Source organism: Radiomyces spectabilis (assembly GCF_025331425.1).
Source record: "Radiomyces spectabilis strain NRRL 2753 chromosome Unknown BYT42scaffold_6, whole genome shotgun sequence".
Lineage (NCBI taxonomy): Eukaryota > Fungi > Mucoromycota > Mucoromycetes > Mucorales > Radiomycetaceae > Radiomyces > Radiomyces spectabilis.
In genome coordinates this window covers 978,674-998,428 of record NW_026251931.1, presented here as the reverse complement: position 1 = coordinate 998,428, position 19,755 = coordinate 978,674, and the positions used below count along the sequence as shown (strand labels likewise).

Sequence of the window (19,755 nt, the reverse complement as noted above, 5' to 3'; positions counted from 1 at the left end):
AGTAAACGTGGTTCGAACATCCGCATTAGGTCCCAGCATGTTGGTGACCAAGCTTTGAAGCATGCTGCCCAAAGGCCCACCGACGGTCGCTCCCATGCCTGCCATGCCGGCGGTATTGTTTCTCTCGCCATTATCAGGTGTCTCGTTTTCGCCGCCTTCCGTGGTAGGATTGCGATTGCGAGGAAAGTATCGAAAGATATCGTCTAAATCATCGATGTCTTCTCCACTGAATCGGAACAACGTAGGGCCATCTCCCATATCTTCTACGACGGTGGGTCCTTGGTTTTGGCCGCTCAAGAATGCCCGAGGATCGTCGTTGGAATCGTCCATCTATCGACCGACAGAGGAAGGCGCAACCTTTCTTAGTCACTTTGTCCCCCCATACCCACGGAAAATGCCGTCAAGCCTCGGAAAAACGAAAGCTTACCTCTTCAATAAACTGTTCATTGCACCGCTGACAAGTCGGGTCAGGTGCCATGTAGATGGGCACCTCGTCTTGACATGAGTAGCACCAATACCGCGCTGTTCGGTTCGACTCGGCCATGGCGTGTTTAGTAAGTAACGGTACAGAAAGTAGACGACAAGGTAAAAGGAGGATAAAGAAATAGGAAGATAGAAAAAGGAAAAAAGAACCAGGTCAGCAAATGTGCCAGACGATGTGTCTTGTGAAAAGAATTGGGCGTTGGGGTTCGGTTGACGTATGGGAGAAGTGACTCGTCTTTTGGAGCTAGATGTGAACAAAAAGACGAATCCCGCCCGCCCCGAAGGAAAAAAAAACCAGAAAAGAAAAAAAAGAGACAATTGCCCATATAGCAGTTAGCAACGATAAACGGTGATATCCAACCAACAACGACCTACCTCGTCTAACAAAAGATAAATAAGAAAAAAGAACAAGACAAAAAAATGTATAAAAAAGATCCACAAAGATTTGATAACTTCTATTCCAAGGGCTTTTAATTGGGCCTGTGGTTGGTTGGTTTTTTTTTTTATTTCCTCATTAGCAAAATTTGGGCAAGTCAGAGTAAGCTGACCCGGCCTTTCCATTCTTTCACAGTAATCTGTAACGTGTCATCTCCCCGCTTGATCAAGAATCTAGGCGGCTGCTCCCCGTCATCATCTGTCTGATTATTCTCTACGTTTCAGCATCATAATATCGTCGCCCCGTTTCGACCGATCTTATGCCAATGCCATGACAGCCAATAACATAGCTCGCCGTAATTTCCAGGATCATCGAAATGGCCTAGTTGATTTCAGATTCCGTTTACAGGGAAAAGAACTACGTTGCGCCTTCCCTATCACACAAAGAAAACGAACGACATCCCCCTTTTTACTTGGCTGCAGTACCGTACAGGTTTTACTTAGGAACCGCTACAACTAAAGGTATTCATGTTGATGTAATACGAATTTGCTAAATAGGATAAAAAAGGCACCTGATGCACTGTTTGTATGTCTTTATGATGCGATGATACTATTTTATACGTATGACCAATCAATTAAATTATCAAAAATTGGGGATGAGGGTTATTAACATAGACCCACACATTGATAATACATTCAAAGTTTTATTTATTTGATTGTTTAAATCATTCAGTGCATCAAATAGGGGCCATTTATCAAAAACCCTGCATAGACATCATCTCAGCCATGAAAAAGCAAAAGCAAAGAAAAGGAACATCTCTCATCAAAATTATGACACGATGTCAAGAAGTAACATCACGTTTCCTTTTTACGTCTCTTTTTCAAACCTATTTATTATTTATTTTTATTTTTCACATGACAATAGGACAAGTCTATTCCCACTGCAAAGATCTGCTAATTTGCATATACGACAACACCGCATCTTAAACATTATGTCGACGTGTCGGCATGCTAAAGTCATTTGAAAACCAAAAGAACGGCGCCGTCAAAATGTCTCATACATACAGTAAAATGATGGTACTACAAAGGCAGATTGGTGGGACGACATGAATAAAATTTTCCACGAGTTGAATAAAATGCTTCAGTTTATGTTACACCATGTGCTTGATTCGCATCGATCTGCATGTGTCTGCCATCCACTCAATTATCATTACTCTGCAAATGGTTATAAAAAAATATTTCTCCGATGTCAACGCGTCTTCTTGCCGACAACAAGTCCCCTCTTTATGTTGACTGTGAATAAAAGGCAACAAGCCCCCTCTCAGCAAAACAGATGCCCATTGCATCGATTCGAATCCGTACATATTTCCATGTAGGGACAACGCGCGTTAAGCTACGGTTGAAATCGTTAGAGTGACTATTTGCATGAACGCATCCTTTTTTTTCTGAATTAACCAGGTATACCTTGGCAAGGAGTTCAGATCCTAATTTCACAGCATTTTCTTTGCTTCCAATGCATATTTCAAACGACTCTGACCTGAACACGCTTTTCTTTGCTTTTGGTTTTTGCTTTTTCTATCCGTCGATCTTGGCATGGCAATTCGGCAATCTATCGGCACCGGAATTTTATGGACACGCACTTTTACCTTGCTGTCATCCATTGGCATTATCATTGCTTCGCTGAGTGTTTACAGCATCAATGCGATACCTGTTGCTTCCATTTTACGAGCGCATAATCATGACCATCTTGTCGTGAAGGAGATGATCCAGGATAGACGATTGATCTGTACACTGGTCGCAGCCCAAGTATCGGTCTTTTGTCCACTTTACATGCTCGTTCAGCAACATCCTCCTCGACGCACAATTTTGGATGTCATTTGTCAGTTTTTCATGCCAATCGGGTTAGCGCTGAGCTGGATTTTTTGCATCTTATTCGATCGTAAAACCGCCCTTCAAGCAGCCAAAGGCACATCCGCGGATTGGTTCAGTTGGTTCACTGCCTACGACGTTTGCTTACAAGCCCATGGCACCGCGTGCACGATGATGCATCTGATTTCCGGATTCAAGCATGCGATAGCGGCCGTCCTGATCGTGGAAGTGCTTCTGATATGGCTGGAATTACTAGTGAACGTCGTCAAGCCTGCGAAAATGCCATTGGCATGCAAAGAAGTCAACGACGAAGAAAAGCAGCGACATGATTTGGAATATAGTTCATCTTGAGTGAAGTAGAGTTTAGATTCTGTAAATAAGGAATTCGCAGTAACTGTGTTGCCAATGGTTGTCACCGCCGCATTCGAAAAAAAAAAAATTGAATGGAATGTACCATAAAATATGATCCCTTCTTGGGATCGGCTCTATTCGCCATTCGTGCAATTTTTCTTCTACATCGCCCTTTTTCACTTGTCAACACCGATTCAGGATGAAGAAACAAACGCTTCATCCCTTGACTCTTTCTCATGAAAATCAAAAACCTTCACGCAAAGATGCTTGCGGACCCGGCCGGTCACAAAGTCTGCGAAAATCAGGGAAGAATAAAGTCGCCCCTGAACCAAGCCAGGATTTAGTGATCCGTAACAAAGTGGCACCATCCTCATCTATGCATAAACCTGCGCACGGATTTAATTCTCTATTTCGACGTCTTACACGTACTTCTGTCAGCAGAATGGGTGCCAGTTACCATACTCATGCCCATGATCCTTCATGGTTAAGGAAAAAAGGGTTTGCCATCTATCTCAAATCTCCTCATATCGTGGCCGGGGGCAAATTCTCCGGCACAACCGTCATCCCAATTCATCCGGCCGTTCCGCTTGATGGCCTGAGTTCACTCTCACTAACATTAATCGGTACAGAAGGTAAGGACGGCGATGGGCCAAAATAGATGGGCGATCCTTTTTGAGTTGATGAACCGTCTGATTGTAGTGGTCACCGATCCGTCCCGCTTCAAGCCTGACAGCCATACCTACGAATTTCTCAACGATAAATTATTCACCAAAACGGCGAAAGAGCTCAAGTCTCTACGCACTAAAGATAAGATTACCGTGCCGTTTACTGCATACCTGGGAAAGGAATACGGTAGCAGCTATAAGGATAACAAGGCTGCTGTTCTATATACACTGAAAAGGTACGCGAAGCGAAAAGCATAAAATTGATCTTGGTTTACACCCTAACCAACGTGCATAGTACCTTGACTTATACTGCTGTTAATCCTACCACCGGGGTCGAAACGGTGCAAACCAAGATCGCTGAACGAACATTGAATGTGTATGAAAATCTCAGTATCCACTCGCTTTCCGATGCATCTATGTATTCTCCGATTCACGAGCACTGTCAGGCATGGCGATCCTCGTGTAGCCAAACTTGTGTCAATGTGGACTTCAGCCTAAGCCGGAATATCTGGATCGCCGGGTCCCCCATCTATGTCAGCACCAAGCTAGACAATAACACGAATCACAAGGTAGGTAGCTCGTTGTGTGTTTGTCTGTTACAGGAGTATGTGACTTTTTTGGTATTTTTCATTGAAACCTTAGATTTCCGGCATTAAGCTTGAATTGATCCGATGGCAAAACACATTTTCACAAACGGGACTCATTGGCAGTTTTGAATTGATGCCCGTCACTTCCACATGTGAAGTGGTGGCGGAATCGTCTCTCGCGAATTCCGAGTGGTGGAACTCATTGGATGCCTACAGCGCCGACGATGCCTTGCTTATGATTCATGCCCCTGCAAATCACGTTTCAATTCGCCAGCAGAAACTGATGGATGTCTCGTACTCACTACGTCTCATTTTATGCTCTTCATCCAGGTGAGTTTGGATTGGATTTTTTACGCGTACGACAGTGTCGAATAGATGCTGAATTTGTCATTACATAGCGTGGATCCATTGGCAGAGGTACCGATCATACTGGTGCATCCAATTTCGATGGATCCTCCACCCAATCATTATCTCACTCGGCGATCCGTTAATCACGAACACCCTGCAGGTGTATTTCTAGAGAATTTTGAACGTTTGCACCAGGGAGACCACGGTTCTTTGGAAATCAATGCTTCAAGAAATTCAAGTACGACCATCCAAATATCCAAACCCAAGCCTATTCGTCCATTGGCCGCCATCCGCAAAAGCTTGATACGTTGGAGCCGACGTTTGATACAGCGGACAGCTTCCTTATCGTCTATAATGTCCACGCCATCAACTATTGCATCTCATTCGACTCCATTCCAATTACGCATTGGCAATTCCATGACACCCAGCAGCCTCCGGCTCTCCCATCAGCAGACTACCACGCGACCCCTGTCCGCTGTAGCGGCTTGCACTGCCATGCCGTTGCGCCATGGCCGCATTCGCCCGCCCAAGCAATTCGGTCATGAACCGGGAGCATTGCGCAATGCAGGACTAGATATTCGCACCAAGTTGGACGTTTCTACGGCTCGCGAAGCGTGGGAAGGGTTTCAGGCAGAAATACATGACATCAATGGTTGGAAAGGTAAAAATTGTCCCAAAATAGCAAAAGGATTCAGGGCCTAAAAAAATTTACACTCTTTCGAATATTGGACAGCACCATCTGAAAAGTGCGAGATTGACTATAAAAAATTGTCAACAGCGTCCGCTATCCCTGAAGACGGCAGCAGTTTACATTCTGCTCAAAAGGGTATCCTCTCCCCTACGCAAGCTGCCAATCGTCACCGCGCAAAAAGTGACATTGTCAGAGTTTAATACTTTCAACCAGATGAAAGAAGCTAAACATCTTTTTATTTGTATGCTCAGCATTTATTCAAGCTTCTTGTGGTTCTAAATTATAATGAAAATCCATATTTGGCTGAACCCATGGAATCACATCGCTTCAGCTCCCCACTTTCACTTCCATTTTTGCATGAGAAAAATTCCACAAAAGGCAGTCGATGTCACAAAGATGACATCATCATTACGTTTTTATTTATGCTATCTACATTATTGAAAACGAAAAAAAATATCAAAGGGGCTATGGCCAAATGGATAAGGCGCCTGACTACGAATCAGGAGATTCCAGGTTCGACCCCTGGTAGCCTCGTTTTTTTGTTTTGGTTGAAAACACCAAATTTATTTTTTTTGTTTTTGTCGCTCACGTTTGTTCATTGATGGCGAACTTTTGTTTTCGTCAGCTTGAGCAGAGTATTTATTTTGCGGTGGATCGTGAATGGCATTTTGAAAGCCTTTTACCTATGATTTTTTTCGAATCATCGACCATAAGTCGCAGGATTATTATTGCACCGGACGTTTAGTAACAGAAATTTTGCATTTATCGTATGTGATGGCACGAACTCTCTTACAGAAAATGACGAAAACTCTAAGGCATCCATGTACGTCCGTAGTGACTTTTTTTTTGTGAACGAGGGCATTGTTTTGTACGGTATATAAAGAGGCCAATGTCTTGTTTGGATCTGCTGTTTTAGTAATAGACAAAATGGATAATCTGTTGGAATATTTGGATGTGTAAGTGAAGAGTACATATTATTTAAAATTTTCATTACTGCGTTATTTGGCGGAATAAGAATGGGATAATTTAACTATGTAAGGCCTCTCTTTGAAACGCTTTTGTTTTTTGTTTTTTTTTTTTTTTTTTTAAAAAAAAAGAAGATTGGTTCGAAATTAGGCGGTTTGTGTAGAAGGATTGGAGTTGGGTGGCGTAGTAGAAGATAAGCGTAGTGGATCATGAAAATCGTGATGGGTGGTCCGACTACTGCTTGTGCTTAGAGCAGCTTCAGGTGGTCTAAGTAGCGGGGTCTGAGACGAGCCGAGGTGGTACGCGATGGATGACGATGTCGAAGATTCAGCATAACTGGGAGGCGGTGTCGTCAGTGGCAAAGTAGACATGGGAACGGTGACCGCGTCCCCGAGCAATAATGCCGTTTGGTAGGATGGCAAACCGTCGTTGTGGTCGGCGAAATAGGTGCCAAGTTCAGGATCGAGTTGAGCGAGTTCGATAATTAGGCATAGTCGTGCCGATCCGTATTGAGAAGGGACAGCGTCCTCGGGGGTGGGTCGACGAAAAGACCAGCGTAAACGACTGAGTGAATCTGTTTTCGTGAATTCACGTAAAATTTGCTTCAGTGAACGTTCAAACTAGGCGTCATTATCCAAAAACAGGAAAAATAAGGAGATAAGTGTAACTTTAAAAACAAAAACAGTGGAAATAGGATAAAGAAAGACGTGCCTTGGCGCTTACCTCTTTGATACGGACAAGCATCGTCGACCTTCGACGACTGGTCCAGAAACTTAGTAAAGCTGGGATCAGTAATAGAATTAGGGGATACCACATCGATATATCGGCCGAACGAGCGATCAATGAAAAGGCCGCCGAACATATGATACAGGATATAGCAAATACGAAAATGTAGTAATCGATATGATTCGATGGGCATGTGGTTCGGACAAGTACTTGCAGCTGTTGCATCCGATCAAGATACTCCTCCTTCGACAACTTTGTGTTTAAACGAGATGTCACAAAAGTACCAAGATAGAGAAAAAAAAAAAGAGGGAATATATTCCGTTTTTCAGCAATGGTATTACTTGACACATGCCATGATTCTCTTTTGTTTTCCCCTTTCCTTGCTTTTTTAAGCATGCTTTCACTTGAAAAAACTTTTTGGAGAAAAAAAAAAGATGCTTACAAGATCTGTTAAGCCTTCCAGACGTTCGTATTCTTCGCTCCAAATTTTTGGAGGTCGCCATCGCAAATTAAGAACTGAGATCGTCGCCAGCAAAGTCATCAAAATAAGGAAAAATAATGTCAAAAAGAAAAATCAGACAGAAACGACGAATTGTTATCGTGTATACAAAAACAGATATAAGAGAAATTGAGAAATAAACAAGAGAGAGAGAAAAAAAAGGAAGAGGAAAGAAAAAAAAAAAGAATAAGGAAAACCGAAAAAGGGATAGAAACAAGGACAAAACGATGATTCAAGAAGACTAGGGAACAAGGGATAACTTTGGGGTAATAAGCGGTACACACATAAAAAAGATAGGACATGAGAGAAGTATAAAGTAATAACTAGCCCAAAAATTTTCTTTTGACCAAGGAAAGTGGTGTAGAGAAAGAGAGAGTGTGAGTGAGTGAAAGAGTTGCAAAGGGAGTGAGGAGTATCAAGGGGGAGGAGAGAGGGAAAAAAAAACATATATGGAAGATCATCTGGTCCATTGCCATTTTCGTTTGTACTTTCTTTTCTTATTCCAATATGACCCGTGCTGGTAGAAGTACCGCTTGTTCTTCATCAATGAACAGCGGGCTGACCAGTAGTTTGACCATTTTTGATTTATCCGCGTCCTGATCACCGATGACGGTCATGATTTCTTCGTTGTAAGGAGTGCCTTGGGGAATCGCTCGAGCAAACACATCTGTATCACCCGCATGAATCTCCAGTGAAAGGCCACTGCATAAGTCCAGAATATCCTCCCATTGTTGTTTATGCTCGATGTGGCCCGCACCCAAGAAATCTTGTAACCATAATGTCATTTCACTTCGCAATAGTTGAAGGTACTCTTTTGTAGCGTGGTTAAGGAATAACGATTGCACCGTTTGTCGACGATACCATTTGGCGAAATCTGGACCAAGCGTCGACTGAAATCGGCGGATTTGATCTGCATACGCCGTGTTTAACAGGTGTTGATTTTCGGTGCCAAACGGAAGCGCTTCAAAATAAGTCTCGACCAAGCGGGAGAAAATGGCCTGTTCAATTTGAACAATATCGTCTGTCCAAGCAATATCCCGAGCGAAGCAAGTTAATCGTTCGGCCAATCTCGCCAATTGTTGGGTCAGTGTGCGGGTGTTGACAATAATGTAGGGTTCACGTTTCTGAGCATGGTCTTGATGTGATGACGGGGTCAGCACGTATGATTCCATGTTCACATGTTCATAAGGGCCTGCTGCACTTGCATCGGGTTTCAGCAGAGCACGCAAATTACCAATGACTTCTGCTTGATGCTTGGAAGCCAGTTGCAGACCGTGAATCTGTTCACGTAACTCTTCGTTCTCTTCCAAGAGCTCAGCGTATGGCCTTGTGACGGAAGCAAAGCTAGGTTGTGGTTGAGGAGGAGCGGCAATTTCATCGTCGACAACGACCGGTCGGTCAAGATCCTCGTCTTCATCACTGCTGTCTGATTGGAAGTCTGCCTGCGAACGAGCACCGTCATCACCGCATTCAGCTGCCACAGAACGAGGATACTTGTCTTCGTCCGTAAGTATACTGGCACTGTCGTGGAATGAGCGAATATCCATTTCACGCAGTGACTCTAACGGAAGACTGCTGGCGTCGTCCGTCATGAGAATGGGGTATTGCGCATGGCTGTTGTTTTCAAATCGATCGTCGAAAGTGTCTCTCGCGGCATCCAGAGGAAACCGGTGAGCAGTGACATTTACACCACTGATGGACCCATTGCCTCCGCCACCATGGCCACTGATAACAGAGTCTTGATCGTCCACCGTTGCGGCCACGCTCCACGAATCGGTGTCGCGCGATCGCACAATGACATCGAGTGTGTCGAGAAGGTCGGTTTTACGCAAGTATGAATATCGCGGCGGAAGAGTTTCAAGAGGCCGCGGAAAAAAGGCGTCTTTCTCACTACCCTCGTGTGAAGAAATGGAACTCATGAGAATATGCAAGGAAAAAAAAAAAAAGGAATAGAAATCAAAGACCAACGCAAAAACAGAGGACAACCTGGTTTCAGTTGCAAAAAAGTCTTGACACTAGTCGGAGTTACAATTCAAATTTAAGCTATTGGATGCAACAAACGTTGTCTCGTCATTGACAAAAAAGAAATAACCGAAAAATTCTCTATGACGATAACGAGAAATCCAAAGCCATTTCCAAAGGAATGTTGTATGAGTTGGGTAGTAGGACTTTCCACCCGTTTCATTATAAAAGAGGCGTAGTCAAAGCCAGAAACCTAGCTGATTTGGATCGGCGAAAGATCACACTGGGAATTTGTGTTTCAGCAAATTAAAATATAAGATGGCGATTTGGGATGGCAACAGTTGCAGATACAATTCAAAATAAATTCATCACTGGATGAATGTTCCTTTTATTACAACACTTTTTACACACCGTAATTATATGGTGACCGTTGAAGCATTTTTTTTAGTATTTGGCCATAATGTCCTTCATGGTCGTGGCCGAAGCTTGAAGTCGATCTTGTTCTTCCTTGGTCAAGGGGATTTCATAAATTTCTTCGATACCGTTGCCACCAAACTTGGCTGGCATGGAGAGAACGGCACCCAAATTGGGAACAAATACCGAAAGAGGACGCACTTGCATCTTGTTGAAGAGCACCGATTCACATAAATCAGCCACACAAGCACCAATACCATAGTAAGTGGCACCCTTCAACTTGATGATCTCATAAGCTTTGCCAGCGATCGTCTTGCGAGCGGCTTCCTTATCCATCTGTTGCACCTCAGGGAACGACAATAGAGGTTTACCAGCGACCGAAGCCGCATTCCATGCAATGAACTGAGAGTCACCGTGTTCACCCAACACGTAAGCGTGAACAGAGGTTGCGTTTACCTACGAAGAAAATTTTCGGTTCATCAATATTCCCGAGCTCTGGGATTTTTTTCCGAAAAGGGAATCACGCAACTCACATTAAGCGTATCAGCCAGCATGCTACGAAGACGAGTCGAGTCAAGATATGTGCCCGAGCCAAACACTTGGCGTTGAGGAAGACCCGAGAGTTTTTGAGCAATATGGGTCAAGACATCGACGGGGTTGGCGACAAGGATGATGATCGCATCTTTGCGAATAGGTTGCATACCGCCAATGACCGACTGAAGAATCTTGTAGTTACGATCGACTAACTATGGGGGCAGTTTCAGTCAATGTCATGCTTCTCCCAAGAGGCCTTACTTGCTGCATGAAAAAACTTACTTGAACGCGAGATTCGCCTTCTTTCTGGTTAGCACCAGCCGTGATGACAATAATATCGGCTTGGCCGGCTTCTTTGGGTGTAGCCACTCGTGGACGTGTGGAAGAGACGCAAGCGGCGTCACTCAAATCAAGCGTTTGACCCTTTACAATGTCGGGAACGACATCCACCAACAAGACTTCGGAAGCAACGTCTTTCAACATTAAAGCATAGGAGATGGAGGCACCAACGGCACCGGCACCAATAACAGCAACTTTAGAGTGAGCGACCATATTGTACAAAAAAATAAGTTCAACAATCAAAAACTCATATAGGTCGTGGCTCTTTTTATATTGGCACCCCAAAAAACCGTAATGCCTGTTTGACAGTTCTCTCTTTCGATTGGCCGCTTTTCAAAAATCCCATGCAATCGACTGAAACATAAAAACACAATACTTGCAAAATGGACGCCTGGGAGGGTCATAGCTTACAAGATCCATACATCATTTTAATACCTTTCCAGCTTCTTATAACATGAAGCTAATGGAAAACTATATAGTACGCTGTCATAAGCCGTCTTTATGCCAAATCGATTCAAAAATAAGAATCCACATCGCGCATCATTCTGTGCGCATGAACCATTCAAATGTCGCTCATACCAGAAAGAATGTCGCGCTGTGGGAATTTTTTTTCCAAACTAAAAAATCTGGGCAGCACATTGGTGGAGATGGCTGTGAGCTGGCCACTGCGGATAGACAGTGTCGAAATAACTTCTCTATTGGTGGTTCAGTTGGATACCAAACTGCAAGCACGTAAGCTCTTTATTTTTTTGGGTTCCCACGGATTTATGCAGAATTTCACAGCCAGAGATTGACAGATGCAAAAGTAAGTGAGTTTATTTTATATATACAGATATTGAAAATGCGAGAACTGAAAGTATGAATTTTGGGAGTCAAAAATCTAGTACTTGGAAACGATGGCCTTCATGGCTTCAGCGGAAGCCTGGAGTTGCTCTTCTTCTTCCTTGGTCAAGGGAATCTCGTAGATTTCCTCAACACCGTTGCCGCCGAACTTGGTGGGCATGGAAAGAACAGCGCCCAAACGGTCGACAAAGACAGAAAGGGGACGGACTTGGTTCTTGTTCAAGATGATGGATTCGCAAAGATCAGCAACGCAAGCACCAATACCGTAGTAAGTAGCACCCTTCAACTTGATAATTTCATAGGCCTTTCCGGCAATCTTTCTGCGGACCTCTTCCTTATCCAACTTTTGAATTTCAGGGAACGACAACAAGGGCTTGCCAGCAACGGAAGCGGCATTCCAAGCAATAAATTGGGAGTCACCGTGTTCACCAAGGACGTAGGCGTGAACAGAGCTGGGGTTGACCTGTAGAATATCTCGATTAATTTTCCTTTCTTATGTCGCCCACACTTTGTTCAATTCCAGTACTTACGTGAAGGGTATCAGCCAACATGGTTCGGAGACGGGTAGAGTCAAGGTAGGTACCGGAACCAAACACTTGGTTTTGGGGAAGACCGGAAAGCTTCTGAGCAATACGGGTCAAGACATCGACGGGGTTGGCAACAAGAAGCATGATAGCATCCTTGCGGATGGGTTGCATGCCACCAATGACAGACTGAAGAATCTTGTAGTTACGGTCAACCAACTATAGAGAAAGGGAAAACAAAGGAAGGAGTGTCAGATCACATATATTCATCACACCAATAAAACAATTCAATTTCTCTGAGAATAATTTGCGTACCTGAACACGGGATTCACCATCTCTTTGGCCAGCACCGGCAGTGACGACGATAATGTCGGCTTGACCGGCTTCTTGGCTGGTGGCGACGCGGACACGGGTGGAAGAGACACAAGCGGCATCACTCAAATCGAGAACTTGACCTTGGACGATATTGGGGACAACATCCACAACAAGGATTTCGGAGGCAATATCCTTCAACATCAAAGCATAAGAGATAGAAGCACCGACGGCACCGGCACCAATGACAGCGACTTTAGCGTGAGCGACCATGATGATAAATTAGTGAAATATAAAGAGAATTTTGTATTTGATACAGGGGGGCTCATTCATTGCTGTGCTTTATATATACTTGTGTGAAAAAATAGAAAAACGTCATGCCACTGTTCGATAATTCTTCAAGATTTTTCTGCCCACCGAACATTATCGGCGGGCTTTGATTTGTAATTTTTTTTGTTTTTGATCAATGTTTCGCTTGGACCCTTTGCAATGTCCCATGTCATTTAGCACAAATAACCACTTAAAACCACATCGGCGTGCATAATCAAAGGTCTTCTCGGACTGGTTATTGCACCGATATATGCGCTGAATACCGTGTTAATTTTTCTTGAGAGAAAACGGTAAAGTGGCTGCAAACCTCGAATCATGCCACCGTAGATGGCCAGCGATAACAGGGCAGATGATAATTGATACTCCGAAATGAAGCCACGTTCCAACATTGGAAGAATCCCAGAGTCACTGGTGGGTCAGACAAACAGAACAAACAGGTTGTTGTGAGTAACAGTACATAGAGAATTTTTTTATTTTACAAGAATAGAATGATTTGAATTTTCTTTTTTTTTTCGTATCATGCAATATTTTTCAAAAACAACAAAGTGATGAAAGAAAGCCAAACGTACAACTTTGATATCAGTGGGCCGATCGCGATGGAAACAAAAGAAAAAGAGAAACATCGGGATGTGGGCGATAATAAAAAAAAATTGTTTTTCGATGGAAGTTTATCGCAATGCAGATCAAAAGCATAATGAAACCTTTTGATTTTTATCGGTCGTCCAGGCCCAGGGTTGGGTTGTGCATTAGTTTCTGATCTTGAGTCTTTGAAGGGGATATCTTCGTCGCAGCCAACTTCGTACGGGGCCCAAAATTACCAATAATTCCCAGGCGTTCGTAGCGATCATGTTACCAATGGAATAAGCCCACAATTGATATCTGAACGGTTTGGGTAGTACATTGTGGCCCAATGGATTGTTGTAGGGTTCAATGTAAAAATCGGGCCGTGGATAACCAAGCGATACCAGGACATCCGGGTTGCCGCAATTCAACCGTACAAGACATCCGAATGCATTAGGATCTAAATATGCAGTCACCCACGACAGAATAATTTTTTTTTTTTTATCGCGTGGTTAGTAAAAATAAGAAACCGGTTATTTCCATTTTTGAACTTCCGTCTGCGAGGAACTTACCGGCCAATTCCCAGAAACTCACAATGGCCACAAACAGCGACCAAAAGAATATCAACATGTAATTGTGATACCACCGCTTTCGAAACGTATAGCCGTAGTTGAAAATGAGAGCGGCATTGACAAATTGATACAGTGAAATAAAAGTCAATACATCGGCTTCGAAACTGTCGCCCAGCAACCACCATTTCGAAGCGTCCGTGGCACGTGCATCCCATTCATGGCAGCGGAAGAAATCGTCGCGGGTGTAAAGCCAAATGTAAGCGCCTACAAGAAACCAGATATTGATAAACAGTTGGCCGACCACCGAAAGCAGAACTTCAGGGCCAAGAATCTGGGCGGTAGGACGATGGTACGATAATTTGCTGGCAGCCCCCGCTTGTGTCACCGCAATGGCGCAGAACACCGTGATAAATGCATCCACGAGAATAAAGTTCCATTGCGAAAAGGACATTGTATAATAAAACGTGAGGAATTTCACCGTTGCCATGGTCTCACCATACATGATCAGATATTTGTAACTTGCAAACGACGTTGCTAGAGCCGCGCGGCCTTCAATAAGAAGATCCACGCAGGATTGCACGGACCGTTTCGGGGTACTGAACGGACTGACTACCGACGCTTCGGCTTCCGACATGGCAATACCAACGTGCGCTGATCGCAACGCACCACAATCGTTGCCTCCATCACCGCACATGGCGGTAATGGCCCGTTCCATGAAAAGTTCCACACATGCCATTTTATCCACGGGTGTCATTCGCGCAAAAATGCGAGTGCAGAACAGGTAATCTCGCATCCGTTCCTGGGCCACCAACAATCGAAATGCTCTACCAGTCACGGCAAGTTCCAACGATGTGTTTGGATCGGCCAGCGATTTGTCAATATCCACGGGCTTATTGGTCTCGGCATCCACCCAGACAATGTGGTCTTTGTCATGGTCGATCACATCGCCTACCGCCACTCTGGCTTGAGAAGGGACCAATCCACACGCTTGACCAATAAATACACCGGTCAAAGCGTTGTCACCGGTAATCATGACAGTTCGTGTATCTCCTTCTTTCAATTGGCGGATAGCATCTGCAGTATCGGGCTTTAACAGATTCTTGAAAAGAACGAGACCGACAAACGACAGGTGGGATTCCAATTGATCACGCGTCCAATTCTTCACCGCATCAATATCGACATCGCGTCCCAAATCGCGGTGCGCCATGGCCAGAACGTAACAGCCTTCACGGGCCAAATGGGAGGTGCGTTGGGAAAAGTCCGAGGGAATCGAATCGGGTCGTGACAGTTCCTGAATACGTTCAAAAGAGCCTTTGCAAAACACATGGACGTGACCGGTGGCACGATCGAGGATAGCGACGGACATTGAAGCCCGGGCGTGCTGGAACTCGAAGCGTTGGATGACTTGGACTTCGTTGGACATTTGACCCGGCTTTTCGATGGCGAGGCGGATAATGTCGTCATTTTCGGTATTGCCCAAGGTCGCTTGAGTGGCTTGAAACATGACAATATCGACCGGGTTACCGATGTATTCGCTGCCAAGCGTAGTGACGGAATGACATGAAGCAATCCCTAGTTGGAGCACATGGTCGGTCGGATTCTCGGTTTGCAGTGCTTGGTAGTCCGCCTTGAAATCACCAAACTGGGCTTGTTCAGCCGGGTAAGCACCGTAGTATTCCAGCCCTTCTCGTGTCAGCGTGCCTGTCTTGTCAAAACAAAACACTTGCACTTTGCCGGCCATCAAAATACGTGAAAGATCCACACAGAAAATGCCTTTGCGCTTCAGCCGGCCAGCAGCGACCGATTGTCCGACCACCAAGATAGCTACAAAAAAAAAGTTAATAAGTGACCGCAGGAATCAAACTGAGTACTCTGTGATTAATTTACCGGGAAGTAAAGGATTCATGACTTGAGCGGCGCAAATGGTACCATAGAACCATGCCGTCATGCCGGTGCCACCGAGCCACCATGAGCCGATGCCCAAGAGGAATAATGCATAGCACAAGAGAATGCAGAAAACGAGTTTCAGTTGCTCGTGGAAAATGAAGGAAACAGGTTGAGGATACAAAATCTTTTGCACAAGTTGGCCTTTGTCCGTGTTGGTACGCGTTTCCAAGACCAGCGCCACCGCCGAAGAGGAAGCCTGTTTGATCGTGGTGCCTGCAAATAAACTTTGGATTTTACCAGCCACCTGACGATCATATGGCTGGCCATCATCACGCAGCGGGAATTTACGAATCGGCAAAGGTTCGCCCGTCAACGAACTTTCATCCACGACAATATCACCTCGCAAGACTACCGCGTCGGCAGGAACCACTTGGCCCGACAAGGCTTTGAATACGTCCCCAGGGACCAATTCCGCGGTTGATTCCTCAATCCATTCCCCATCGCGCAAAACTGTACAAGTGTCCACGTGTTCGGCCATGGCTTTGATACGATACTCGGATCGCAAACGCACAATGACCTTGATAATGGCCGCAAGTAAAATGACGCCCGTATCCGAAACACCAATTTGCCAGTAAGCCAGATAAAAGTAACACCACAAGATCATGATTTGGTATATGTAGAAGAATCCAGTCAACCTAAAGGATTGTAAGGAAGAAAAAATCTGAGGCTCATGCATAGGTATGGCACTTACTCTTCCCAGAGGGCTTGCACAAAATGAGGGACTTGGACGGCAATAAAATTCGGACCAAGCATTTCCATGCGTTCGTTGGCAGTTTCCATGGATAAACCGGCTTGCATTTTCAGCAAATGGGCCGGGTCGGTGCCCAAGTCAATGGAGGAAGGTTCAAAGGTACACAACCTTGTATTGAACATGTAACGTGTGCTTTGGAATTCGAAGTAGCGATGTTTCAAGGTCGTACGATGGACAGGCGAGGTAACAATAAACATGTCAAATTTGAGATGACGTCGTATAGCCGATTCGATCGATTGCAATCGTTGCAAAGCAGGAGATGCATCTGAGCCGCCAGCATTCAGCATATGCAAGACTTGGCGTGGTTTTTCGATCTGCACGACCGTTGCCACATCCAGGGAATGTCGAATTCGAAAGAAATTTCGCAGTTTCGACCGCAGCAGGTTCAGTACAAGATACCAAGCGGTAGAAAGAAACCATATCAAGCAGAACGCTTTACTGGACAGATCGTAAGAATCGTAGAACAGTCCATAAGGGATTCCATTGACCTATCCAATTGCCACGCATTATTATCAAATAAAATGTTGGTCTTTTTAAAGACAAAAGGAAATACACTACTTACATAACCGTAATAATCCAAACTGATCACAAGCAAAAATATGGTCCAGCCAATGGAAGCCAGTGTAAGGTACGAAACCATGAGATTTCCAAACCAGTCATTACAGTAGCCTTTCAAAACGAGTGTTTCTGATAAATCTTCTTCTGAGACCTCACTCTCCGCCGTTTCAGTTACTTTTTCTTTTTCCTTGGCAGATGGATCCACGTCCAAAAGTTCGACAGGATCGATGAGTTCACTGCTTTGGTGATCAAAAGGCTGAAATTTTCGTGCGATTAGGATTATAAAAATCACTTTGTGAAAGGAATTACAAAGCAGGTTTACCTTTTCCCGGTAACGTTTATACAAGGTCCACAACCCCAGAAAAATGAAAAAAGGGAAGTACATGGCGAAGAAGCTGATCATGAAGGGGGCTACATACCATGTGAGTATCCCCATCCTTGCACATTAATTTATCGTAGTTTCTTTTTTACGCCATGTTTTACCTTTTGTTGGGAAATTGATACCGGCCGGAGGCGCGCATACATTCCATACGCTGAATTTCGATGAGGCTGCGGGTTGAATATCGGCCCAAGTGGGATATCCGGTGGGCACGTTCAAGGCCGCTGCGCAGGCTTGGTAGGTTTGTGTATTGGCATTGGAAGTATCATAATGGGGAATATCAACCACTTGCGATGCTCTGCAAGCCTGCAACACGATGCCGGGCTGAGACGGACAGCTACAGATATTGACGACACCATGACAATCACCGCGACACGAACCGTCGCCGCATAAAGATTGGCCGGTCGGGCATGATTGAGGTCCGACGGCGGTAGGACAATCACTCGTATTGGTGACACAGAGCACAGGACATCGAACGTTGTACTTGGTTACAGCAGGACATGTTGTTCCGTTGTAATAACGACCATTCACTGATTTGCATATACAAATAAACGAAAAAAATAAAAACGTTTTAAACCGGATATTCTTAAGTAAAATGGTTCTTTTTGAAATTATTTTACCAGTGTGGAACCGTGGTAGCGCCTCCACAGACCAAAATAAAGACAGTCCCACTAACAGTGTAAAGACAATCTTGAACGATCGTTCCATATTCTTTTGTGCAAGAATAAAAAGAGAGAAGAAAGAAATCAAAAAGTGCCACTTCAAAATTGAAAGCCTTTTTTACGACACTGACAAAATATCAACAAAAAGTAAAGAAAAAAGGAAAGAAAAAAGATTGATTATTTTAGGAGAAACGCAAACAGAAAATAAAAAAAAAAGAGACGGTGACCCAAAAAGCCTCACACCGATGGTTTTTAATTTGGATCAATAAGCAAATGATTGCACGGGCCCCCCAAAAAGCCACATGGAACTTTTTTGAAAGCTCACGTCAAATTCACTCACTATTATGACGTTTTCGTTTCTGCCAATAGCGATGCAACAAGGCCATGATAAAGTACATACTCAAGATAACGATAAGCACCTTCATGAACAGAGAATGACTGCTCGCTTCTTCATGTGTAGGGACCCACGGAGAAGGTTCCACATGAGGCATCGGTTGTGCCACTTGAGACGGTACTGATATCGCTTGCGAAGATGGTAAAGGTGGTAGTTCGATAGTGGATGCGGGTATGCTGGTGGATGGAAACATCGATTTTCCATGGAGTTTTAGATGAAATGCAGTTTCGGGGAGTATATGAAAATTCTCGTAATCCAACTGTGGATCGTCGAATAAATAAACAAAATCATTCGGTACTTTTGCGATAATAAACAAATAGCCAACGACTTACCACAACCATGCCCTGGACGCGTAGCATGGAGGATGAAAGAAGGGCATTGGAAGGTCGGAAGCGCCACTTGGCGGTGGTAGGCCATGATTTTAGTCGGGGGTCCATCTGTCCAAGTACCGCCACGATCTCGTCGTCACTGTAGCTACCGTCGTCATCGTCACAGGAAACAGGGCCAAACAAACTTTCATCAAAGTCGATAAATTCACCTATCGTTTGATTATTTTCATTCTTGACTTGCAACAACAGGCCTTGATAAGGTTCTGGACCAGTGATACTGATGGTAATCGGGGTCAGGTCCACGATCTCCTTGGGAAACACATGCACTTGGTAGCAGTCAGCACAGGTTGATTTGGACGGACCATGGCCCAAGACGCTCATGGTCTCAATATCACACTACAACACCCCGATTATAAGCTTTAACGTTCTCCTGATCCACTGATCTCAGCGTTTCGACATTTTGTGCCTCGTTTTGGTTTTGTCATGACGACACTTACAGTTCCAGGTGTACTGGGATAACTGACGACTGACCATGGTAAGATGAGGAGTGTCAATAGTAATCGAAGTCCATGGAATTGGCTGAATGTCATGGATAAGAGATGAATATCGTCGGTGTCTTGTCCTGTAGCCTTAAAAGTCACAAGTGCACAGACTATGGCACTTGCGGAGCGTCAAATTCGCTCGACGAAAAAGCAACAGCAGAGTCTCAAGATGGCAATGATGGCAACGGTATTATAATGGGTATACGTTTTTTCATCTTTGAAAGTAGAAACGCTTTCAATGT

General features: G+C 44.4%; 8 protein-coding genes and 1 non-coding gene across 9 annotated transcripts; 3 read left to right on the top strand and 6 right to left on the bottom strand.

Annotated features, from left to right (window-relative positions):
- The first annotated feature begins 2,422 nt into the window (after window positions 1-2,422).
- Window positions 2,423-3,139, top strand: BYT42DRAFT_568713 (uncharacterized protein). The gene has a single exon (XM_051568209.1). It carries the CDS (start codon window positions 2,452-2,454, stop codon window positions 3,076-3,078), a length of 627 nt encoding a protein of 208 aa, XP_051423765.1. The 5' UTR covers window positions 2,423-2,451; the 3' UTR covers window positions 3,079-3,139.
- Window positions 3,140-4,552: 1,413 nt separating this feature from the next.
- Window positions 4,553-5,640, top strand: BYT42DRAFT_326057 (uncharacterized protein). Its single transcript, XM_051563038.1, has 2 exons — window positions 4,553-5,339; window positions 5,412-5,640. Exons 1-2 carry the CDS (start codon window positions 4,706-4,708, stop codon window positions 5,567-5,569), a joined length of 792 nt encoding a protein of 263 aa, XP_051423764.1. The 5' UTR covers window positions 4,553-4,705; the 3' UTR covers window positions 5,570-5,640.
- Window positions 5,641-5,830: 190 nt separating this feature from the next.
- BYT42DRAFT_t74 lies at window positions 5,831-5,903 on the top strand. The gene has a single exon. It is a non-coding gene; the product is annotated as a tRNA-Arg (tRNA).
- Window positions 5,904-6,730: 827 nt separating this feature from the next.
- On the bottom strand, window positions 6,731-7,355 carry BYT42DRAFT_485061 (uncharacterized protein; the record flags this gene model as incomplete). Its single annotated transcript, XM_051563741.1, has 2 exons — window positions 6,731-6,955; window positions 7,059-7,355. Coding segments are annotated over 2 exons (522 nt in total), but the record flags the coding sequence as incomplete, so codon positions are not given.
- A 702-nt stretch (window positions 7,356-8,057) lies between these two features.
- BYT42DRAFT_496167 (uncharacterized protein) lies at window positions 8,058-9,479 on the bottom strand (the record flags this gene model as incomplete). The annotated part of the gene is made up of 2 exons (XM_051564407.1): window positions 8,058-9,174; window positions 9,262-9,479. 2 exons carry the CDS (start codon window positions 9,477-9,479, stop codon window positions 8,058-8,060), a joined length of 1,335 nt encoding a protein of 444 aa, XP_051423762.1.
- A 487-nt stretch (window positions 9,480-9,966) lies between these two features.
- BYT42DRAFT_613723 (lactate dehydrogenase B) lies at window positions 9,967-11,022 on the bottom strand (the record flags this gene model as incomplete). Its single annotated transcript, XM_051571773.1, has 3 exons — window positions 9,967-10,392; window positions 10,470-10,682; window positions 10,753-11,022. The coding sequence occupies 3 exons, from the start codon at window positions 11,020-11,022 to the stop codon at window positions 9,967-9,969; spliced, it is 909 nt and encodes a 302-aa protein (XP_051423761.1).
- Window positions 11,023-11,464: 442 nt separating this feature from the next.
- On the bottom strand, window positions 11,465-12,805 carry BYT42DRAFT_568703 (lactate dehydrogenase B). Its single transcript, XM_051568208.1, has 3 exons — window positions 12,492-12,805; window positions 12,183-12,395; window positions 11,465-12,115 (listed from the first exon to the last, which is right to left on the bottom strand). The coding sequence occupies exons 1-3, from the start codon at window positions 12,759-12,761 to the stop codon at window positions 11,690-11,692; spliced, it is 909 nt and encodes a 302-aa protein (XP_051423760.1). The 5' UTR covers window positions 12,762-12,805; the 3' UTR covers window positions 11,465-11,689.
- A 451-nt stretch (window positions 12,806-13,256) lies between these two features.
- BYT42DRAFT_568700 (uncharacterized protein) lies at window positions 13,257-18,415 on the bottom strand. Its single transcript, XM_051568207.1, has 8 exons — window positions 18,207-18,415; window positions 17,691-18,116; window positions 17,530-17,618; window positions 17,212-17,463; window positions 16,590-17,137; window positions 15,839-16,533; window positions 13,952-15,775; window positions 13,257-13,839 (listed from the first exon to the last, which is right to left on the bottom strand). Exons 1-8 carry the CDS (start codon window positions 18,292-18,294, stop codon window positions 13,565-13,567), a joined length of 4,197 nt encoding a protein of 1,398 aa, XP_051423759.1. The 5' UTR covers window positions 18,295-18,415; the 3' UTR covers window positions 13,257-13,564.
- On the bottom strand, window positions 18,416-19,649 carry BYT42DRAFT_568699 (uncharacterized protein). Its single transcript, XM_051568206.1, has 3 exons — window positions 19,469-19,649; window positions 18,975-19,367; window positions 18,416-18,901 (listed from the first exon to the last, which is right to left on the bottom strand). Exons 1-3 carry the CDS (start codon window positions 19,559-19,561, stop codon window positions 18,581-18,583), a joined length of 807 nt encoding a protein of 268 aa, XP_051423758.1. The 5' UTR covers window positions 19,562-19,649; the 3' UTR covers window positions 18,416-18,580.
- Window positions 19,650-19,755: the final 106 nt, after the last annotated feature.